Source organism: Phyllostomus discolor, chromosome 8 (assembly GCF_004126475.2).
Source record: "Phyllostomus discolor isolate MPI-MPIP mPhyDis1 chromosome 8, mPhyDis1.pri.v3, whole genome shotgun sequence".
Classification (NCBI taxonomy): Eukaryota; Metazoa; Chordata; class Mammalia; order Chiroptera; family Phyllostomidae; genus Phyllostomus; species Phyllostomus discolor.
In genome coordinates this window covers 91437317-91457540 of record NC_040910.2, presented here as the reverse complement: position 1 = coordinate 91457540, position 20224 = coordinate 91437317, and the positions used below count along the sequence as shown (strand labels likewise).

At 53.8% G+C, this 20224-nt stretch overlaps 1 protein-coding gene across 18 annotated transcripts in view; it reads left to right on the top strand.

Moving 5' to 3' along the window:
- Nucleotides 1-20224, top strand: part of MAPT (microtubule associated protein tau) — an 89450-nt gene that overhangs the window by 29717 nt on the left and 39509 nt on the right. For 4 of the 18 annotated variants that reach the window (XM_028520564.2, XM_028520563.2, XM_028520561.2 and 1 more), the window contains exons 2-3: nt 15060-15218; nt 18876-18962. In XM_028520564.2, the coding sequence (XP_028376365.1) occupies nt 15077-15218; nt 18876-18962 (229 nt within the window). In that variant the 5' untranslated portion in view covers nt 15060-15076. Of the gene's footprint in view, nt 1-14835; nt 14940-15059; nt 15219-18875; nt 18963-20224 lie in introns of those variants that run through there. The other 14 variants (XM_036033573.1, XM_036033570.1, XM_036033571.1 and 11 more) reach the window with 8 other exon arrangements.

Here is a 20224-nt window from a genome sequence, read left to right as displayed (position 1 = left end):
CCTCCTTTCAGCTGCTTCAGCCTTTGACCCTAGTGCCTAGTCCGTACTCAGCTCGCTGAGCCAGAGACTGTGGGCACACGAGCCAGTCTGCTTTCTCTCTTCTCTCCTGTGGCCTTGGAATGTGTTTATCCCTTTGTCTCCCCTGTCAGACCAAACCCTGAGAGGGCAGGGAGCACGCCCTCCATCCCTTTGTCCAGCCTGGAGCGCTTGGGAGGCTGCATTCCACAAATGGAGCTGGCCCTGGGCTCACTTGGCTCTGACGTTACCCCTCTGTCATCCAGTGTTCGCCTGTGCCCTCCCTGGCCAGACCGAACAGGTCCAAGGGCAGCGGCCGCATCTGCTCCTTTTCATGGGTCCCTGGTGGGGCTGGTACATGCCGTCCTCACAGTCTGCTCACTGCCCTGGTCCCTGAGGTCCCCCCAGCTGCTCCGCCAGGGCTGGGCCAGTGCGATCGCTCCATCCTGTGTACGTCATCCTCTCCCTGCCTGGCCTGCCCTCCTGCCCACAGGTGCCCTGGGGCCGCCTTCGGGACTGGAGGGCACACGTGCACACGCAGGGGCACGGCACACACACAGCCCCTGAGCACGGCGTCAGTAATGCACGCTGTGCCCAGAAAGCTGCTGTAAACTGTATTTATCACACAGCTGACGTCTCTGAAACAGCTCCCAAAGCTACCTCCCAGCGCGTGCTGATTGGCGAGGCTCTCACTTAAGAGTCCACTTTTCTCTCTCCGTCTTTTAATAATAGATGCTTCCGACATCCTGGGCTTGGCAACTTTGATTTAGAAGTGACCCTAATCGAAGCAACTAATGGATGGGTCTGAATTTGTGCCTTTTAAGCACAAAGCATTGCTCTTCATTAACCAGATTCTGTCTTTTGATTGGAAGAAGGTCCTCCTGCCATAGCATCGTTAACTACCCACCTCTGCATGGCTCCCAATGGTGGCTCCTGTTTCAGGCTAATCCCAGGTGTGTTCCTGAACGCCCAGGCGGCTGCGAGAGCCACGCGGGCCACCTGAGTACACAGAGAACAGGGAGGCCCACACAGGAGACAGGCTGGCTGTCGGTTTGAAATAGACTCTGAACTCTGGGCTTGGGAAGCGTCAGTGAGTGATGCTGCCACAGCTCCTCTTCCATCCCACCAAAAGCCGTCTCCCCGCTCCACACCCTCCCTGGCTCAGCAGCAGCAATGGCGGGCCGGCCTCACGCCGGGCCTGGGGCCAAGTGCTGAAGACACGGTGCTGTCTTCACCACTTCACAGCATTAACATTCCAGTCCCAGGGACCAGTAACCGGAGAATTGCAGCACCGTGCCACCGGTGTTCATCAGGGGCCCATGTGAGGGGATTTGGCAGGTGGAAGGGCTGCTAGAAGCAATGACTGCTGTGATAAAGCCCGGAGCCGGAGTAGGAGTTAGCCAGACAAAGAGGAGGGAAAGTCGAGGAGGCGGCTTCCCTGGCGGGGAAACCAGCGTGTCTGGAAGCGAGAAAGAGTATGGCAGTTAGCACATGTCACTCAAAGTATGAGTGGCTTTCCGTTAACCTGCATCCTTTCATTCGTTCGTTCGTGAAGGTATATTGAGCACCTAGCCCACACCAAGCACAGCACTGAGCTGTTTGCAGTGGCTAAAAATAGGCTCCGCCCCCCTCAAGGAGCTTCCAGTCCAATAGGGAGACTAATGGGGTCAATTGGAGTAGGAAGTGGCAGGTACAACAGTAAAGACTGGACCAGGTGTGGAGGGGAGGGAGGACGCGGAGGGGATTTGGTTCCTACTCATGTCTCCAGGAATGCCTGCGTTTCCAGCCCAGAGCCACAGAGGTGGGGTCCGGGCGACTGCGGTGAATCCTTCGGAAGTGAGGGAGTGTGGCTTCCCGGTTCACGGAGACACTTGGTGGGTGTGCACAAGCCTCTCACGGCCTCTGCACACACTGAGCTCTGGGAGACCCCAACCCTTTGCCTTGGGGAGATTCAAGGACATCCATCTTTTTAGATGTAGCAAAAAAAAATGTAATTTTGAGTCTCCTTTTGCTACAACTGCAGCTCTCTGTAGTGTTTCGAGACACCCCCCCCCCCTGCCAACTAGACCTCACGGAATCACACTGCAGGGGGATCTGTGACATCAGAGAGCCGCGTCCAGGTCTCCGTGGCTCTCTCCATTGAACGTGCACCTGCACGGCTGCACTCGGCTGTTAGCAGGTCACCCTTTCCCACCCAGCACGCCCCTGCTTCCATAGGCATCGTCCCCATCAGGTACCTCGGGTGGTGTTCCTACGGTCCCAGGTAAGAATCACGCACGCAGACTGTCACCGTAAGCAACCGCTGTCTCTGTGACTGATCACAGAGTGGCCCCGACACCTAGAGTCAATGCCGAGTGTCTTGGCTGCCTTGTCCACCGGGCGGTGGCGGCAGGCAGTTCACACTGTGAGTAAAAGGAGTGTCGCACCGTGGGGCAAACCTATGGCTTCATTACAAGGTGTTTTGTTTTGCCAAAGTGGGAGTGTATTTATTGCTCTTAATCCATGTTTATCAAACAGTTTAATAAAACAAAAAAGTAGACACTAACAAGAGGAAGTCTCCATAATTCTACTTTCCTTCCCACAGAAAACCTCTGTTCTGCACACATCCTATATACGTTATTTTCTTTTTATAAAAATTCTGTGCGTGCACATCTCCAAAACTGCTCTTCTCACTCGGTGGCACAGAGTGGACCTCTCTCCCTGCCAGGGTGTCTCTCCCCCAGGGTCCGTACAAAGGGCTCGGCTACACGCAGGGTGCCCCGGGACACGGTTCTGGCCCTGTCTCCAGGCGTCACGGGACCAGGGGATGAGCTCACTGGGCACGCCATCTGCCCTGCCTGGCCAGCGGCTGCATCGGGAAGGCCAACGGGCACCACGTGTCGTTGGATCCAAAGCCGGGTGCAGCTCTGTGCCCTGAGAAGCTGTTCAGTCTGAAAACACAAACAGGAAACAGAAAGGTTCGGCTAAATGAATGGATGATACGGTTGTCACGATAACAACCACAGCTGACACGTGTGTCGTGTTTACCGGGAGCCGGTGCCAGTTCTGAGCCCTCGACCTGCACTAATCATTGAGTCCCCACATTTTATGGACGAGGCACTGGAGACCCTGAGAGGCTGAGTGAGTCCCCTAAGGCCACCCGGCGAGTAGGAAGGAATGCAGAGCGGAACCCAGGCAGCCTGGCCCCAGCATGCGCCCCACACCCCCAGACTGCACTGTCGTCGCCTCTGGCCCTGATGCCTGGGCACCTCTGTCAGAGAGAGACTCAGGGATGGCATGCTTGGTCTGGGGTGGCCTTTCCTGTGTGTGTTCAAAGGACACTGTTTGTGTTCCGTCTCCCGAGCCCCTGCTGCGCCCAAGTCGGTCATTACCGGGGGACAAGTGCTGATTAGCACTCGGCTCTCGCCACCCCCCCGCCCCCACGTCCTCCAGAGGGTGCCCTCAGACTCAAAAAATAGAGATGAAAACATCTTAAACACTACCGCCCTCCCTTCCTAATTCTCCTCTTCCCTCCACTTCTTCCTGTTGTTCCCATCTAATGAAACGGCATGGCCGAAAGAGCCCATTTCTGGCCACTCCTTGTGGCCCCTCCAACCCCCGCCTCCCTCCCTGCTCCTGGGCGTGTGCCCAGCAAGTGGAGACTGTGTGCCAGCCTTTCGGGGCCCCTGCCCCTCCCCATATCACCTTACACACCCTGTCTGTAGCTGCCCATCGCTTTGTCTGGGCACCAGCGCTTCCGAGACCTTCCCAGAAGGACCCCTCACGTCTCTCCACCGGCTGTCCCACAGCCGCCCATCTCTCCTCCTCGCCCGTACTCCCCTTCCCTCGGGGCAGAGGCACAAGGGCACTTGTCTTGGCCCCAAATATTATCCCTTCAGGTTAAGCCTCCCCTTCCCCGTCTTCAGGCATCTTCTCCTTGCTCATAACTCACCTGTCATCACAACGGTCCCTTCCATCAGTCTAGGACACTGAAGTTCTCTAAAGTGCTGTCTCGTGCATTTCTCAGTGACCCTCACAGCCACCCTGTGAGGCAGGTGTCATCATACCCATGTTACAAATGACAATCCAAGGGACTAGCCCAGCATTGACCAGCTAGTGAGCCGTCCCCACTAAGCATCGACCTCAGGACTTTTGACTGCACACCAGGCATCCTTGCCGCCCAAATGCGTGGGGCGATCTGGACCAGGAACAAGGGTCCCTCAGGAAGACTTGGAGCCAAACCTACACCTTGGAAGCTAAGGGCTCAGGGAGTCTGGCCACTCATCCAACTAACAAGGCCGGACTTGGCACACTCCACAAAAGGAGTGGGGGCGAGTGGCCTCTCAGCCACCCGTGGGGGAGACACAGACATGGCCTCTCCAGATCATGGGGCCCTGCTCCATGGGAGGGCCCCAGCTCCAAGGGGAAGCAAACCAGGACGGAGAGGGCAGCATGGAGGGTGCCTCCCCAGCCCCTGCTCTGAGGGTGGGCCGTGCAGGTTTCTCCAAGTGCCTTAAGAAGGCAGCAGCCTAAGTGCTATTAATCAGCCCAGTAACAGACTGATGGAGGAGCAGGTGCTCCTGAGAACCCATAATGCTCTTTGGCAAGGGCCCCGAGGGTGCCTCTGGGAGGCCTCCCAGCGCCTGCAGTGCTGCTGAGGCAGGAGTCTGACTAAGGAGGCCCATTCATCATCAGATGTCTGGACCGAGCGGAGTATCCAGCTAGAACTGGAGAAAATAAACAACTGCCTGTTCCAAGTAGAATGTCACTTCCTGTTAGTGTCTAAGTTCTCCCTACTTCTTTCCTGGTGGCTTTTTTTTTTTTTAAGAGAGAGAGGGGAAAAGAGGGAGGAAAAAAGGGAGAGAAACATCAACATGTAGTTGCCTCTCTCACACACCCCCTACTGGGGACCTGGCCCACAACCCAGGCATGTGTCCTGACTGGGAATCGAACTGGCAACCCTGTGGTTCACAGGCCAGTGCTCAATCCACTGAGCCATACCAGCCAGGCTTGACAGCTCTTACTTTCATCTGCTCTTTCTCCTATCTGTCCATCTGCGCCTGTGATTTTTGTTTCTGAACAGAAATGTTATCCAGGCCTTTCTACTGGGTAATGGACATTTTGCAATGAACAGAGGCTGCCTGGGACTTTCCTGAAATATGTTCTGGGGGCCCAGACACTAAATGTGCGCCCTTGGATTTGATTTTTCTGTTGCTCACTGTTTCAAATTTCTGATGTGTCAGTGTCAATTGATCCAGATAGTTGTACACCTGGATTATACCTGGCTCCAAAGTTGTGCTGAAATTTTTTTCCCCCAAGATAGTTTCTTCACTCCATCCAGTGTCTTCATGTCCCCGACATCGCTCTGCCCGCCCACAGCCATTTCTGGCACTTCCTCACAAAAGACTCCCCATTTCTCGGCTAAGCTAGCCAGCAAATCACCCAACACCAGACTCTGTCCCCCCACAATCCGCCTCTATCTCGACACCCATGTGAGGTCCCTCTGCCTCTCTGTCCCTCAGTTTCCCTGCTGCATAATGGCACTGAGATGCTCATGCACCTCACAAAGGTGTAGTTGGGGTGACTCCTCGCACATTAGGGCTTCAGGGTAGGGCTTCAGGATTTGGTGCCGGAGGTGTCCAAAGACCCGCCCAGCGTCCAGCTGAAGGTGAGGACTACAAGTTCAAGGCCTGTGCGTCCTCCCTCAGCCCGGGCAGCAGCGTCAATGCATAAAGTGGGGATAATGGCATTCCTTACCTCACGTAGATTGTTGTGAGGATTAAATGCAATATAACGTGCAGACAGTGTCGGGCTGCAGAAATACTCACTCCTATGAAGGGGAAATCGTGGATGGCTAAACCACTGTAAGCGCCCCCGCCCCAGCACAGTTTAAGTGTAATGGTGTGTTGGTCTGTAGACCATTTGCGGCCTGCTCTATCTGGAGGGCAGAGACACAACAAATTACATCCACTGAAGATCAGCCAGAAATTAAGGTACAGCTGATTCATAGCAGCATGTTATCAAGTGAATTAAGTAGGCTACAGAACAACTGGTTCAGGGAAAATTACATGCATAGCAGAGGCGTCTGCAAGGAAGGTCCCTAAAATGTTAACAGTGGCTAGTTTGCTTTCCTCTTTCACATTGTCTATTTAATTTTTAAATAATGAGTATGAACCACTTTTCTAAAAGAATAGATTCTCTCCACATATACCCCCTTCTCGGGATTAAGAGTGGTTTGTCCAAGAAAAGCAATTTTTTTCTCTGTTTCCTTGGCTTTGACATCAGAAGAGACTCCCCCTTACCCATTTAGTGCTCTGAGATCGAGGAATTGATCTCAGGCAGAATTAACGTGGTGACCAGGGACATGGGTGGTCCCTGAGCGGGACAGAGGCTCAGCAGCCCGCCTGTGTCACGTGACAGCTCTGCCCTCCTTGGAGGCTAACGCCAAAAACTCACCAGGAAGGGGGTTCGAGGGGAAACTGCTGTAGTTTGGGAAAACAAAGGCCACCCAAGCATGAGCTCTGCCCCTGACAGATGCCTCAGACCTATGCGGCCACCCCAGCGGTTACAGAGCAGGAGAGAAGCCTTCGGTGCGAAAATCAAAACAGAAACCTGAAGCTTCAAACCAGAGTGTCCTCTCAGACCCAGTCTGGGAGTTTTCCCATGACGGGCACTGCCCGCTGACATCAGCCACGACCCGCTGGCCCGTCCTGGGGGCCCCGGAGCACCACCTCCCCCAGAGCAGCCTCCACCCACCCTGCCTCACCATTGTCGATTGTTCTGTTTGGATGGAGGCCCAGGATTACTCCAGCTTCTCCCCCTCAACATAAATCTTCCCTCTCTGTGGGCTCCTTTATCTTCTCTCCACTTGATTTGGCAGTTCTGCTTGAAATCTGGGTCTTACTATTATTCAGATGTGGTTCCTGAACACTGTGGTACACCGTGATGTGATGTGACATGACCACAAGCTCACACTTGAGAGCTCCTCTGAGGTCTGCCGTGCTTCCTTCCAGCCAGAATCACCGAGGACGTCCCTGTGCTGGGTGCCGGCTGGGGGGGGGGGGGGGGGGGGGGAGGTGCGCTGCAGGAGAGAAGACACGCGGCCAAAGGAAGTGCAGCTCCTCAGACGCTCTCAGTGGGGACCGCAGTTAGTGGAGAGCATCGGAAGCACCAGAGTTGCCGAGACCCGGCCTCAAGGGTGTTGATTTAGGCCCCCAGGGCCCTTTCTCTTCCTTTCGGGACAACGTGGCTCCCTGCTCCCTGAGTACAGGGATTTCCCGATGACCTTGGCCCCGGACTTCACCTCAGCTCAGGAGACCTTACGCCTGCCCTTTCACTCGTCTTTACATCTTAAAGTACAAAGGTTGGACCATAAGCATTAAAGAACAGAATGTAAACACAAAGGGAAAGTTTTCAAAGATATTCCTAAACTGGTATTTCAGTCACTGCTTGATTTAATCGTGGTATCAGTTGGCTTACGGAGGTCAGATTCCCATGCCAGGCTGCCTGGGTCCCAAGACCTGAATCCCTGACATGCCCGCTGTTCGACCTCGAGCAACTCACCCAGGCTCCGTGGGCCTCAGTTTCCCCGCCTGTAGAAGCGTGCGTAACAGTGGAGGCAGTCATGTGAATTAGATGAGTTAACACCTGGAGATGCCTGAAGCTCAGTTCCTATAACTGGGAGGAAGCCTGTTTCCCACCCCCACGCACGCACCGTGAGGCCCGTGCCGCGCACGGAGAGGAGCCAGAGCAGAGAGGGTTGGATGCAGGGGCCACAGGTCATCTTGGAGAACAAATTCAGGTTAAGACTATTTTGGGATTCTAGATTTATCCCTACTTAATCTTCAGCTATCTAAAAGTGATGCACTGAGGGTGTTTGGTTTTTAATAACGGCATTACTGAGGAATGTCACACGGCATCAAATTCACCCTTCCATGCGCCCAATTCAGTGTTTTCAGCAGCTTCACAAAGTTGTACAGTATCTCTACCCTCCATTCCAGTTTGGGTTTTTAACTTGACGGGGTCTAAGGGCGAGCCTCCTTTAGACAGAGCCACCGGGCCTACTAGCGGTGATTCCGCTGAGTCACCGCGGGCGGCACAGCAGCTGCCCGGGTCGTCCCCCACCCCCTCCCCCTCCAGAAGCGTGTGGGCCAGCTGGGCTGCAGCGAGCGAGCGAGCCGGCCGGGCGTCTGCTGCCCCCTAGCGAGGGCTGCAGCTCGGCCCTGAAGCGGCCCACCTGCTGACGCCACCGCAGATGGATGTGGGGTGGCCGATGCGTTGGTTTCAGCCACAAGGCGCCGGTTGCAGGGGAGTGTGAACTGTGCGGGAGCAGTGCGTCGGGCTTGGAGCTTGGTGAACCAGGGCTGAGCCAGGGCTGAGCACGGGCGCAAAACCTGCCCCCGCCGCGGGCTCTTCCTTACCTCTACCTCCAGCCGGGACAGGGTCGTTTCACCAGGTCCTGGATGAGGAGAAGGGCTGCGTTTGTTTACCTTTCTGTTGGGAAGGCACTGGTGTGACATGGTAGCATAGCGATGGGTTTTAGCATCAAAAGATCAGAGTTCGAAATTGCTCTGCTGCTCGTTAGTTGTGTGACTCTCAGCAAGTTGCTGAACCTCTCTGAGCCTGTTTCCTCAACCAGAAAAGAGACTGATAATCCCTCTTGTGGGGTTGTTGCATTACAGAGATGTTCTCTCTTTCTGAAGCCCCTGGGACTGGCTTAGAGTCACAGTCAGGGCTCAAATGAACAGATGCTATTGACATTCCAAAACTGCCAAAAAGGGTGCCCAGTGCTGCCCCGGCTTACCCAGGGAGCTTCCCGGGACCTGACACTCACCACCTAAATGCAGTGCTGTGGGTGAGAAAATTAGGAGGAACAGGAAGGGTGGTGGTGGGCGTAGGAAGGCTGCTTGGTCTTCACCTCCGGGAAACAGAGACCTCCCCGGGTCAGATGAAACCTACAGGCCCCGCAGAGCTGGGCAGGGGCAGAGGCCTGCATGGGTGCAGACGGGGCGTCAGAACTGCCTCCGTGTCCCAGAGGGCAGCGCGGCCAGGGGAGATGTAATCCTTTACGCATCCCTTATCTTATCATTTTATCTTATCTTTTCTTATCTTCACCTGCACTGTCCCTCCCAACCCTGGGGACACTTCTCTCCCTTTCTTTGCCTCACCACCACTCTACCCTTGGCAAGACAGCGCTGGGATGGGGTGGGAGGTGACCCTGTAGTAGGACAAGGCACCAGAACGACTCCACAGGCCCCTTCCCATCAGGGGCCTCGGTTTACCCAGTTCCAAAATGACTGGGACAGACTCCGGGAGCCTCTGGCATGCATTTTCTCTGGTCAGGAGGCAGTACTTTTCCAAGAGTCCCCAAGAAGTGGCTTATTTTAGTGTCCAGGGTTAACTCAACGTTTGTGCCTCTCCTAAAATGTCTCCCCCACCTCACACCCTGCTGCCTCTAGTCACTGCCTGGGGAAACAGGAGGCGGGAAACCAGAAAGATAGGGGCGGGGGGGGGAGGGGGAGGGAAGGGAGAGATTGGTTGCTTTAGAAGAATAAGAAAACAGAGGAAGACAGATCTTGGTGTGTTTATTTTCCCGTCTGTGTGTCTCTCTTAGATTACAGGGATCGGGGAGGTGATGACCATGTCTAATCTGGGCTGTGTACCCACCTCAAGGCCAAGTTTATTTGTGTGTTTTCGGTCTGTTCTCTTGGCATGAAAGGCTTAGGGCCAGGGTGTGTGCCATGCCAGCAGTCAGTTGGTTAACATGCTCTTTGTCCAGGTCTTCCAGAGAAACTGTCCTGCCCTCGATCCTGAGGAGGAAGACAGTGGGGGTCAGGGAGGGGTGGGAAAGGAAGGAGGAAGGCTGAGATGCCAGGGCTCCTGGCCCAGGCCTGGGCTAGAGACCTCCACCACCAGGGCTCCCGAGCCGGAGGAAACAGGCCCAGTGGGCCCACTTAGAATAAACCGTCCCAGCAAGAAGGGAGGTCACCGAGTGACGTTCTGTGGATGAAGAAGGTTGAGGGGAGTGACTCGGTCACACAGCTTCAGGGTGGGAAGCCCGGACAATGCTCCTTCCACACCCTGACCTGTGCCGGACAGCAAGTTGGGGAACATTTTATGATCCAGCTGGAAGAACAGGCAATGAGGGGCAGCGGAGTGCTCCATCAGGATGTAGGCTTTGCACCCTAGCATCGCCTCATGTTGGCCGTGTGACCTTGGGCAGGGCACTTGCCAGAGTCCTCATCTATCCAATGGCAATCTTAATATCTATGCTGATGATGATGACGATAGCTAGCTACCTCGCAGAACTGCTGGGAGGGTCCAGTGACCCGCCTGTGAGGGGCCCACACAGAGCAAACTCCTTTGACAGGGGCTGTGTGGCACCGACTGTGTACCAGGCCCTGGGGCTGCAGCAGTAAGTGACTCGGACAGGTCCCACCCCGAGGGAACTGGCTCACTCAGTGTTTGGCTTACAACTAAGAGGAAGAGTGGCTTCACTGTGCTCTCTGAGGACATCCTCCCTCTGGGCTCTGGTTTCTGCTTAAGTCAAGTGGATGCTCAGGGATGCTCCAGACATGAACTTGTCTTTCCCAACATGGCCTGTAGGTCCTTAAACATTAGCATGGGGCTGGTGGCCCGGCCCAGTCTAGCTGAAGAGACACTTCCTGCGGCCTCATTGACTCAGGAGATCCATAAACCTAAGGACGCTGCTGTCCGGGACGGGCGGGAGCAGGCGGCGTGTGAGCCTCCCTGCTTGGGGAGTTCTTCCCATGCGTTCCACTGTTCTCCCCAGAGGAAAGTGTTGGCCCCGGAGAAGCACACAGTTCATTTATTCTGCAGAGTGAATAGCTGCCTGTGTTTTTAGGGATGATTTAATTTCTCCAGCAGCCCATGTAATTCATTCAGCTTCCTCTCCATGCATCTCTCTCCAGCCCTGCGGGGTGGTGCTGGTGTGGGGGGGGTGGTGGTCATTAGGAGCCAGGGCACTGAGACCCACCACCCTGTTGTCTGCCCCGTGGGCCCGGACGAGCGGCCTGGCAGCTGAAAGACTTGTAGCAGGATGCATGTCCCCGTCCCCAGAACAATGGGCTGCTGCCTCAAGCCCCGGGAATGACCCTTAGTTCTACTGCTTCTGACTTGAAATCTTATGGACAACTCTAGAAGCAGCTGAAGAAAGCCCAGCATCAGATGCAAAAAGCCACACTGAGAATATAGTTGGTGACTAAAATGCACAACAATTCTTGCTAAGACTTACATTACAGATTTATTTTATTTATTTGTCTATTTATTTGTACTGTTAGGAGAGGAGAAGAAATACTGGAAAAGCCGAAAGCAGGAAGGAATCCGTAAGCTGTGGCCCACAGGCCAAGTCTGGCCGTGAGCTAAGAATGGCCTTGACATTTTCAAATGATAGAGGAAAAAAACAGAGAAATGATATTTCATGACATGTGAGAATGACATGCCTTTCCAATCTCAGCGTCCATATGAAGTTTGATTGGGCGCAGCCATCCGTGCTCACTCACGCGTGTGCCTGTCGATGTCCGCTTTCCTGCTGCAGCTAAACTAAGTACAAAGAATTAGATCACTAAAAATAGAAGAAAGTATTATCTTTTTTTATTAAAGGTTTTGCTTATTTACTTTTAGAGAGAGGGGAAGGGAGGGAGAAAGAGAGAGACATCAGTGTATGACAGATACATGGATCAGTTGCCTCTCCCATGCGTCCCAACCGGGACCAAACCCACAACCCAGGCATGTGCCCTGGCTGGGAATCGAACTGGGGACCTTTCACTTCACAGGTTAGCGCTCAGTCCACAGAGCCACACCAGCCAGGGCCATGATCTTTATGTATTATAGAGCAATGAAATAAGTCACAAAAGAAAATAGATTTGACTATATAAAAATTAAAACCTGTCAGTCAGAAGCTGTAAGAAACCAAAATAAAAGGCAGCCAACCGGAGACACTGTCAGGAGTAGGAGAGGGGGTTAATGCTATTCACAAAACGAGAGCTCACTCCGCCATCACAATGAGCACCGAGGCCTGGACCGAGCGGCACGGGCAGTCAGCGGGTGTTGTGTGAAAGCGGAAGCCAACACATCAGATTTCTGCCTACACACCTTCATCTGCCATGTTCCAGGAGGGCAAACTTGGCCCTTGAAAGGGATCAACCAAATCTCAAGACAATACCACGGGATTCTTTAAACATCTTATCTGCATTGGCTGGCCCACCTCACCTGGGCCAGGTGTAACGTTTCCAGCAAGTTTGGGAAGCCTCAAGCTCCTGGGCCAATTCCACCCCCCCAGGGTGGGGCTCGTGGTGAGTCAGCCAGATGAGGCGGCCTGTGCACCAGGCCCCGGGACGAACAGCTGGGCAGTGGTGAACCCAGGACTCCCCGGGAGAGGCTGCACCAGGAAGCCGCGAGGAAGGCGTAGGGCTGGGTGGGGAGCGGCAGCCGAGTTCTCGGGTTATGGAACTAGAGCCTCTCAGAAGCAGGGTTCCTCTGACTTGGGGGCTTTCTAAGGGAAATAGACCGTCAGCATATCTAAGGGTAGAGAATATTACCACCTTAAATATCACAAACTCAAGGGATGAATGGGGACTTTCATCTTCCCAAAACAAAGTCCTGCTCGTTCTCGGGGAGAAGTCACAGGTTTGGGGAGGCTCGGTCTCATGCCTTTCCCAGCAGCCCTCTGGGGGTCAAGGGCCTCCGTCAGAATGAACGGCTGCCCCTTCTCCTGAGGAGGAGCTGCTTCACCCAGCAGAGGTCTTGCTGACCTCATTCTCAAAACCTTCCTAGACCATACCACATCTTGCCAGCATCTTATTCTACGTCATGGATGGAGAAGAGAGCTCAGGCACCTGCACGAGCGTGCCTGCCTAGGAGGGAGAGGAACGGAGCTGGACACGGCCATGCCAGTGGCCAGCTGGTATATGAGGTCTGTCCAGATGGTACCCAGCCATGTAATATGAAAAACTGAGACATTTATTGAAGAAGATACAAGATACCAGAAACATTGTACCTAGGTCCATGACACCTCAGTCCCCTTCAAAGTCAACTACCTTGGGACCTCACACAGCTCCCCCAATCGTCAATAGGTGCCCCATCATATTTTCCTGAATTTCATCAATGGTCTGCAATCTCTTTCCTTTCAAAGGTAATTTTAGCCTTGGGAAAAGCCGGAAGTTGCAGGGTGCCCAATCTGGGCTGTAGGAGGGCTACATCACCTGGGTCATTTGATGTTTCCCACAAAAACCTCTGCATGAGACAGATGAGGAGGCACGTTGTTGTGATGAAGCTGCCAGTCACCAGCTGCCATAGCTGTGGCCTTCTGGATCATCTGAATAGTTTCCGTGGAGGAATGTTCAAGCTTAATGAAAAATTTGATGCAGATTCATTGCTCTACTCGCTCAGTCATTTTGAATGTGACAGCCACACAGTACACATGCTCTCTCAAGGGCACCTCCACCCCCACTGACTAGTGCAGTGAAATCATCACTGTTTACACATGAGCATTCCAGTTCACTGTCCTTGGCTGCCAGGTGGCATCGATGTCACACAAACCATTCTCATTTATTAGCAATGGCTGGACTTTTTCTGGACAGACCTCATAAACACAGTGCCAGAAGCCAGGAGTCCCACCAACAACGTCAGTCTCGGAAGAGTTATGTGGAGGGTCTGCCCCAGGTGCACCATCTGCCTTGTAGTTCACCATTTATATGAGTTGCCCAACACCTGCAGAAACGAAACTGCAGATTTTAAAACATTCTGCCACTGCTAACTCACGTAGAGAACGAATGATATCAGGTGTGCCCTCCACGCCTCACCCACAGAGACATTATTAATTGATCACCGAAGCGAGAGGGCTAGATGCCTGCGAAGGGAAGAAGGAGAAAGGCCCTGCCCACTCCGGTATGTGTTATCAGCTCCTCCCTCAACAACTGACCCACTAAGGCCGCTCCTGTGTGCCACTGAGAAAAGTTCGTTAAATGGCCCTGGCTGGTGTGGCTCAGGGGATTGAGCAACAGCCTGCAAACTGAAAGGTCACTGGTTTGATTCCCAGTCAGGGCAAATGCCTGGGTTGCGGATTTGGTCCCGGTCTGGACGCATTGGAGAGGCAACTGATCAATGTTTCTCTCTCACATCGATGTTTCTCTCCCTCTCTTTCTCCCTCCCTGCCCCTCTCTCTAAAAATAAATAAATAAAATCTTTTAAGCAAATGAAAAATAATGGAATAATTCAAAGAGGCATGAGTGAACCAGAGCAAAGTGGCATACACAAAAGTCCAGAAATTCAAAATTATGAGTTACTTTTAAAATAAAGAAATGTTCTCCGTAAAGATGAGAACAAAGTACGAGTCAATACCATTTCTGCTGGGCTCTGCGGAGCTGCAGCTGCATCTGGGCTGGGCCCTGACTCGGCTCCCCAGCCTCACACCCACTCTGGGCCCTGTTAGGGACTTCTCTGCCCGCCCTCAGAACGCACAGCTGAGGTCCTGCTAGGAGCCAGTGAGGCGAGTGGAGGCCACAGCCCTGACCTCCAGGGCGCTGCCCAACTCAGAGCTGGGGTCATCAGGACACCGGTCAGGAGGCGGTTCTGCTGTGCAGTTAGTGACATGCGCTCAAACAGCCCGTGCCTCCCTGCGCCCCGTTTACCTCACCTGGAGTGCCCGCTGGTGCCTGCCCTCTCCTGGGTGCCCCTGCCCTCTGCATTGAAAAAAGCCATCAAACCCCTAGTCAGCAGCAGTCTCTCCTTAATGAAGTGGAAAGAGTGCTGAGCATAACAGGTCAGACCCGCCAAACCTGCCCATCTGGTGGTTCTGAATACAAACTAACGTGATGTTGGTGGATTCAAAGTGCGCACGCATGTAAACAACACTTTGGCAGGGATGCAGAGTTTGGGACGAGGCTGGACATCTGGTAGCTGGGGTGGGAAGTGGAGACGTGGAGGTATGTCTGCCATCAGCCGAGGAGGTGGCACCTCACTCCCCCTGCCTCCCACCCACCCCCCGCCAAGCACTTGTCCTCATCTCAGCATCCCAGCCTCAACCTCCCATCTCACTTCCCCAGGTGGGCCTTCAACCAGGATGGCCGAGCCCCGCCAGGAGTTCAACATGATGGAAGATCATGCTGGGACCTACGGGCTGGGGGACAGGAAGGATCTCCCCTCTCAGGGCGGCTACACCCTGCTGCAAGACCACGGGGGTGACACAGACCACGGCCTGAAAGGTGAGTGCGCAACCCTGCACAGCAGGCCTGGGGCCTTGGGAGCCACAGCCAGCCCGGTTGCTTCTGAAAAGGCTGGCAGCAAGGCTTTGCAGCCAGATTTTTAAAAGAGTTTTAATACTTTACTGGGTTAGATTATTGATAGAGAGAAGCCTCATCATTTGAATGGGCCAAGAGAACTTGAAATGTGAGGCCATTTGAAACTGTACCTTTCCAAAGGACAGTTTGCCACGTGAGTGCATGCAGCGTGACAAAGTCTGCAGGGGCTGGTCGGTCTGGTTAGCATGGGGTGCTCCTGCAAGTCTTTAGCCACACCTGTTCGCCTATAAACCAGAGTGCATCCGCATGTGAAACGCATGGCCACACACGTTCTCCTTATCTCTTCCTCACAGGCCTGTCGGGGCCCTGCTCAGCAGGCTAGTTAGCTCTGGGATTCCTACTGCACCCACATTAACAAATTGCATCAGCTTCTCAATAATCTAAAATACTGTCTTTTGGCCAGATTGGCTTGGCCTCCTCCTCTCCCCCTGCGAAGGAAGACAGTATTCATCGCTCTGTCTGACCATCGAGTGGGGGGAGCTTACAGCCCTCTGTTCTCCAAGCGGCGGCCCCTGGTTCCCACCAGGAGCACCAAGCTGGCCTCTGCAGGAGAAGGACTCTGTCCCTGACCCCCAGGCTCATTCCCAAGGAGACAAAATGGCAAACAGTCTACTTTCTCTTTTAATGCTAAAAATAATTATAAAACACACTTTGCAGCCTGGGGTGTGGGATAAAGAATGGGAGTTGTGCAGCTCCAAGGTGGGAAAGGACCTTTTCAAGGTACATCTATGTATCCAGGAGGGTTCCCTGGAGGAGGCAGGTGCCTTGGGTGCAGGAACACAGTTTCAAAGACTGGCGTCTCTGGAAGTGTTGAGGCAGGAACACAGGGAGTCAGAGGAGCTTGGAACTTAGACAAGTGGGCTCCAAGCTGGAGGAGGTGGAGGAAGAGTGGGCATGATTTCCCCCGGGGGCACAGAGGCTGTCCAGCCAGAAGCTCGGCAAGAGGGGAGTTGCCAGGAGCAGAATTCCCAGCAGGCCTCCAGCAGGCCTAGAACTCCCTGCCTGGTGTCATGGCAACAAGAAATGTGCATTCTGACCTCCCCCAGCCACAGCCGGCTCCAGCCTGAGCTGGTAAGTTTCAGCTCCTCCCTCAAGGGCAGCAGTTGGGGAGGGGGGGTGGCTCATCTGAGGACGTGGGCCCACAGGTCCCCCCACATGCCTCCCATCCCTCTTTCTGTCAGGTCCCCATAGAACTTCAGTCATTAAACTCTTTATTAAACGTTCATGGATGGAACCCAACTTAGAATCACAACATACTGAGTTCGGCCCCAAGTCAATTCTGCCGGTGAAACATGGAGCCCTATTTGGGTTGTCTGGTTTAAAAACGAAGTCAGAAATACAGATGATGTTGCAACCAATGCACCACAGTAACGAAGGGTGTGAACAGTCGGGGAAGGCGGGTATGACGGTTCACTCCCCATGCTGTCTTCACAGTTCTGCTGTGAACCCGAAACTGCTCTCAAACAAAAGCTCGTTCGTTTGAAAGTCCAGAAGGAAAAGTGGTTTTCATCAGTCTTCCTTTTTGAGGGGAAATCTAAATTCAATGTGCACAGTAAGAACCAGCTTACTATGTTGTGTCTCAGAGTTGCCTAAAGCATGTTCGTTGAAACTACTCCCTTCTTTCACGTACAACGTGAGCAGAAGTTCTGCGCTAAAACGGACGTATGATGCATACAGCTGACCCTGGATCAACGTGGGGATGAGGGGCGCCAACCCCTGGCATCGTCAGAAATACATGTGTAACTTTGACCCCCTAAAAACCTCACCTACTGTTGCCCATAAGCCTTACCGATAACAGAAGCAGCCAATTAACACATACTGTGTATGTTATATGTATTTGATTCATTCCATAAAGTAAGCTAGAGAAAATAAAATGTTATTAAGAAATCCTAAGGGAGAGAAATGCGTTTACGGTGTTTACTGGGAAAACCCTCACACGAGTGGACCCACACAGTGCAAACCGTGTCGTTCGAAGGTCCGCTTCGGTGCGGTTCTACGTTGCTGACCTTTCTGTCGCTACTAGGAAAGGAAAGCATGTGAAGGTCGTTTGCGCACCCAAAGCATATACTTGCCAAGAAAGCAAGTAATACCTAAAAGGCTTTCATCGTTCTCATCGAATTTGTTCCTGCTGCTAAGGATTTCGAACGTGTTGTTTTTATGCGGGGAGGGGTATCACTCAGCAGAAGGTGTCACTGTACTAGCAACATTTTGGATAAGTGACAGAGACTAGTTTGAATAATGACAAGGAGCCACCTGTAAAATATGAGAACAGAGGGTGTCTCAGTGGATGCTGAAAGCTGGGACAGGACTGGGTGCAGTCAGAGAGCTGCCAAGGGTGAAAGCTGGTTAGCTGCTAAAACACACATCCTATGAATTAAAAGGTGTGAGTGGGCTCACTTGCTATACCTTCTAGATAACACATTCCGAAGAAGCTTCCTCTCCTTCCTTTCGACCTCCAAGGAGTTTAACAAGGATAATGCTAATGATAAGGACTGCAGGCTGGGGGCAGGCTGGGCGGCAGGTGTCGGGGCCCGTGTGCTGCGGCCCAGCATGCCCCTGTGTGCCTGAGCCCTGGCCGCCGAGGCTGGTGGGTCCGCACGAGGCTTCCTCATCACTGCCTGGAGCCTGTCTGAGGCGGTGTGCAGGTGTTTGCAGACTCCAGGCCCAGGGAGCTGTGTGTGCTGGGAGCTCTTTAGAATTAGCCCTTCTCTGGCTGGACGGGCGTGGCCAGGGCTGGGTGTGCAGGGACCGCGTTCCCAACGCCTGCGCGGGGTGTCTGATCTCACAGCGCACTCGAACACCAGTTGCCTTTCTTCATCTCGAGGTTCTGTTTCCTGCCCGGAAGCAGCACCCCCCCCTCCCCCCGCATCATGAAACTGACTCCAAGGCTGCCTGCACCCCAGGTGGGGCGGCTTTTACAGAGTGCGCCAGAGCTTCCGTGGCTTCAGACTCCGAAAGGACGGTTTTCTTAGGAATAACTATGGCTGGTATTTCAGGGGCCACTCAAGGCTGGTTGATGGGTGGCCAGAGACCCTTCCATGAAAGGAGCGTGGTGGGTCCAGACACCCACTGTCCAGTTAGACGTAGGCACTGCGTCCGTCCTAAGCTAATTCCTTCTCAGAGGAAGGAGTCGTATCTCTGAGCGTTTTCCAGGCTTGTCATTGATTAACGGTAGGCAGTGATCCCCATGCGCCCCTCCAGTAAGGAAATACAAGGGCCCCGGTTTACGTGGCTTGGGTCTCTGGTATCTGCTGCCGCTCGTCGGCGTGAGGGCCTCGCCTCGACTGGAACCACAGGCTGACTAACAGACACCGCCTTCCCTCTCCAAGGACATCTACTCCTCACCCGTGTCTCTGCCTGATGACCCTGGTGTGGGGCACAGCCGTGTTGGGGGGTGGGACTGGTCCCTTTGTGGTTGTATCACGCGGCCACCTTCCATCCATCTGGGTTCCACGCTGACTGATTTTTGGCTCCAAAAGACCCTGCTCCTGAGTTCCCCCTGAGGTGAAAAGGGGGTGGGGAGAGACAGCCATTCTGAGGGGCTCACTGTGTATGTTCCAGAATCTCCCCTGCAGACCCCCGCCGATGACGGATCTGAGGAACCAGGCTCTGAAACCTCTGATGCCAAGAGCACCCCGACAGCTGAAGGTGGGGCCTCCTCCTGCCCGTCTCTGCACTCAGCCAGCCCCGCCCCTGCGCCGGCCTGCGTGTAGCCTAGCCGTGCTTGGAGCCCTATGTGCCCCTTCCTGGCTGCCTTTGCTGCTGCCTGACCCTCTGGCTGAGAGATACGCTCACTCAATGCTTTGCAGGATGGATGGCTCAGGCTTGGCTCAGGAATTTGGGGGGAGCCACGCCCCGCTTAGATGCCTTGCTCGCTGGGGCTGGTGTGGGCGCTGTCATCGTGTGTGTGCTTTGAGGCAGCCACACGTGGAGAGGCTGGGATCTGTGGCAAAGCAGGGCCCAGGCACACCTCCCCAAAGCCCCTGCCCCACTTGGGCTTTCCTCCTTCAACTCCTCCCGCAGCCCCCACCCACCTCACTCTTCCTCGAGCCACCCGGTCCCAGAGCAGCTATGTGGCTGAGGAAGGCAGCAGGTCAATGCATGTCTCAAGCTCACACTTTGGCACTGGTCTTGGATTAGTATCCTTCATATTTTGAGCACTGGGCTTGGCCTGGGCCTCTGGACCTTGGCCACTGTGTTAGTTTCAGCCCATCTTCCAGCCTGTTCCTTCTAGACATTTGGTATCTAGGTTATTATAAAGATCCTCACGTATTTTCTGAAGTGCTCCTTGGTCCTGATTTTGGCCACCTTCTCTTGCTTCCCATCTACGTCAGTCAAGACTGAGTTTGATTGCAGGTACAGGAAAACTCAGCTAACTGTGGCACACGCGTGTATGTGAAGAGGTGTAGTTGTCTCACATGATAACGCTTCTGGTCTTGGGCAGTCGCTGGTGTCATCGATGCTGTTCTGTCTTCTTCTTCTGCCATCTTTAATGGTTGCATTATTGCCTCATGGTTACAAGATGGTTGCTGCACTTCCAGGCATCACATTTGCCTCCAAAGCAGAAAGAAAGTATTTTCTTTCAACCAAAAGTATTCTCTCAAACCAAAAGTATTCTCTTTTAATTAAGAAAGCAAGAGTTTCCCTGCAAGCCCCACCTGGCCAACTTCCACTTGGGTCTCATTTGTCAGAACTGGGTCTCCTGGCCACCCCTGGAGACTGGGACAACAAGCACTTGGCTTCTCAGCCTCTTCACTAGGCGAAACCAAGAGAGAAGGGAATTGAGAACAGCTTTCCAGCAACGAGTCTGTAGCGTCTGCACCTCCATCTCCCCATCCTGCCCAAGCCGGCCAAGGCTCTGTTCCCTGCACTCCTCTGAGCCCTGCCCGTCACTTCAGCTGCTGTGTCCC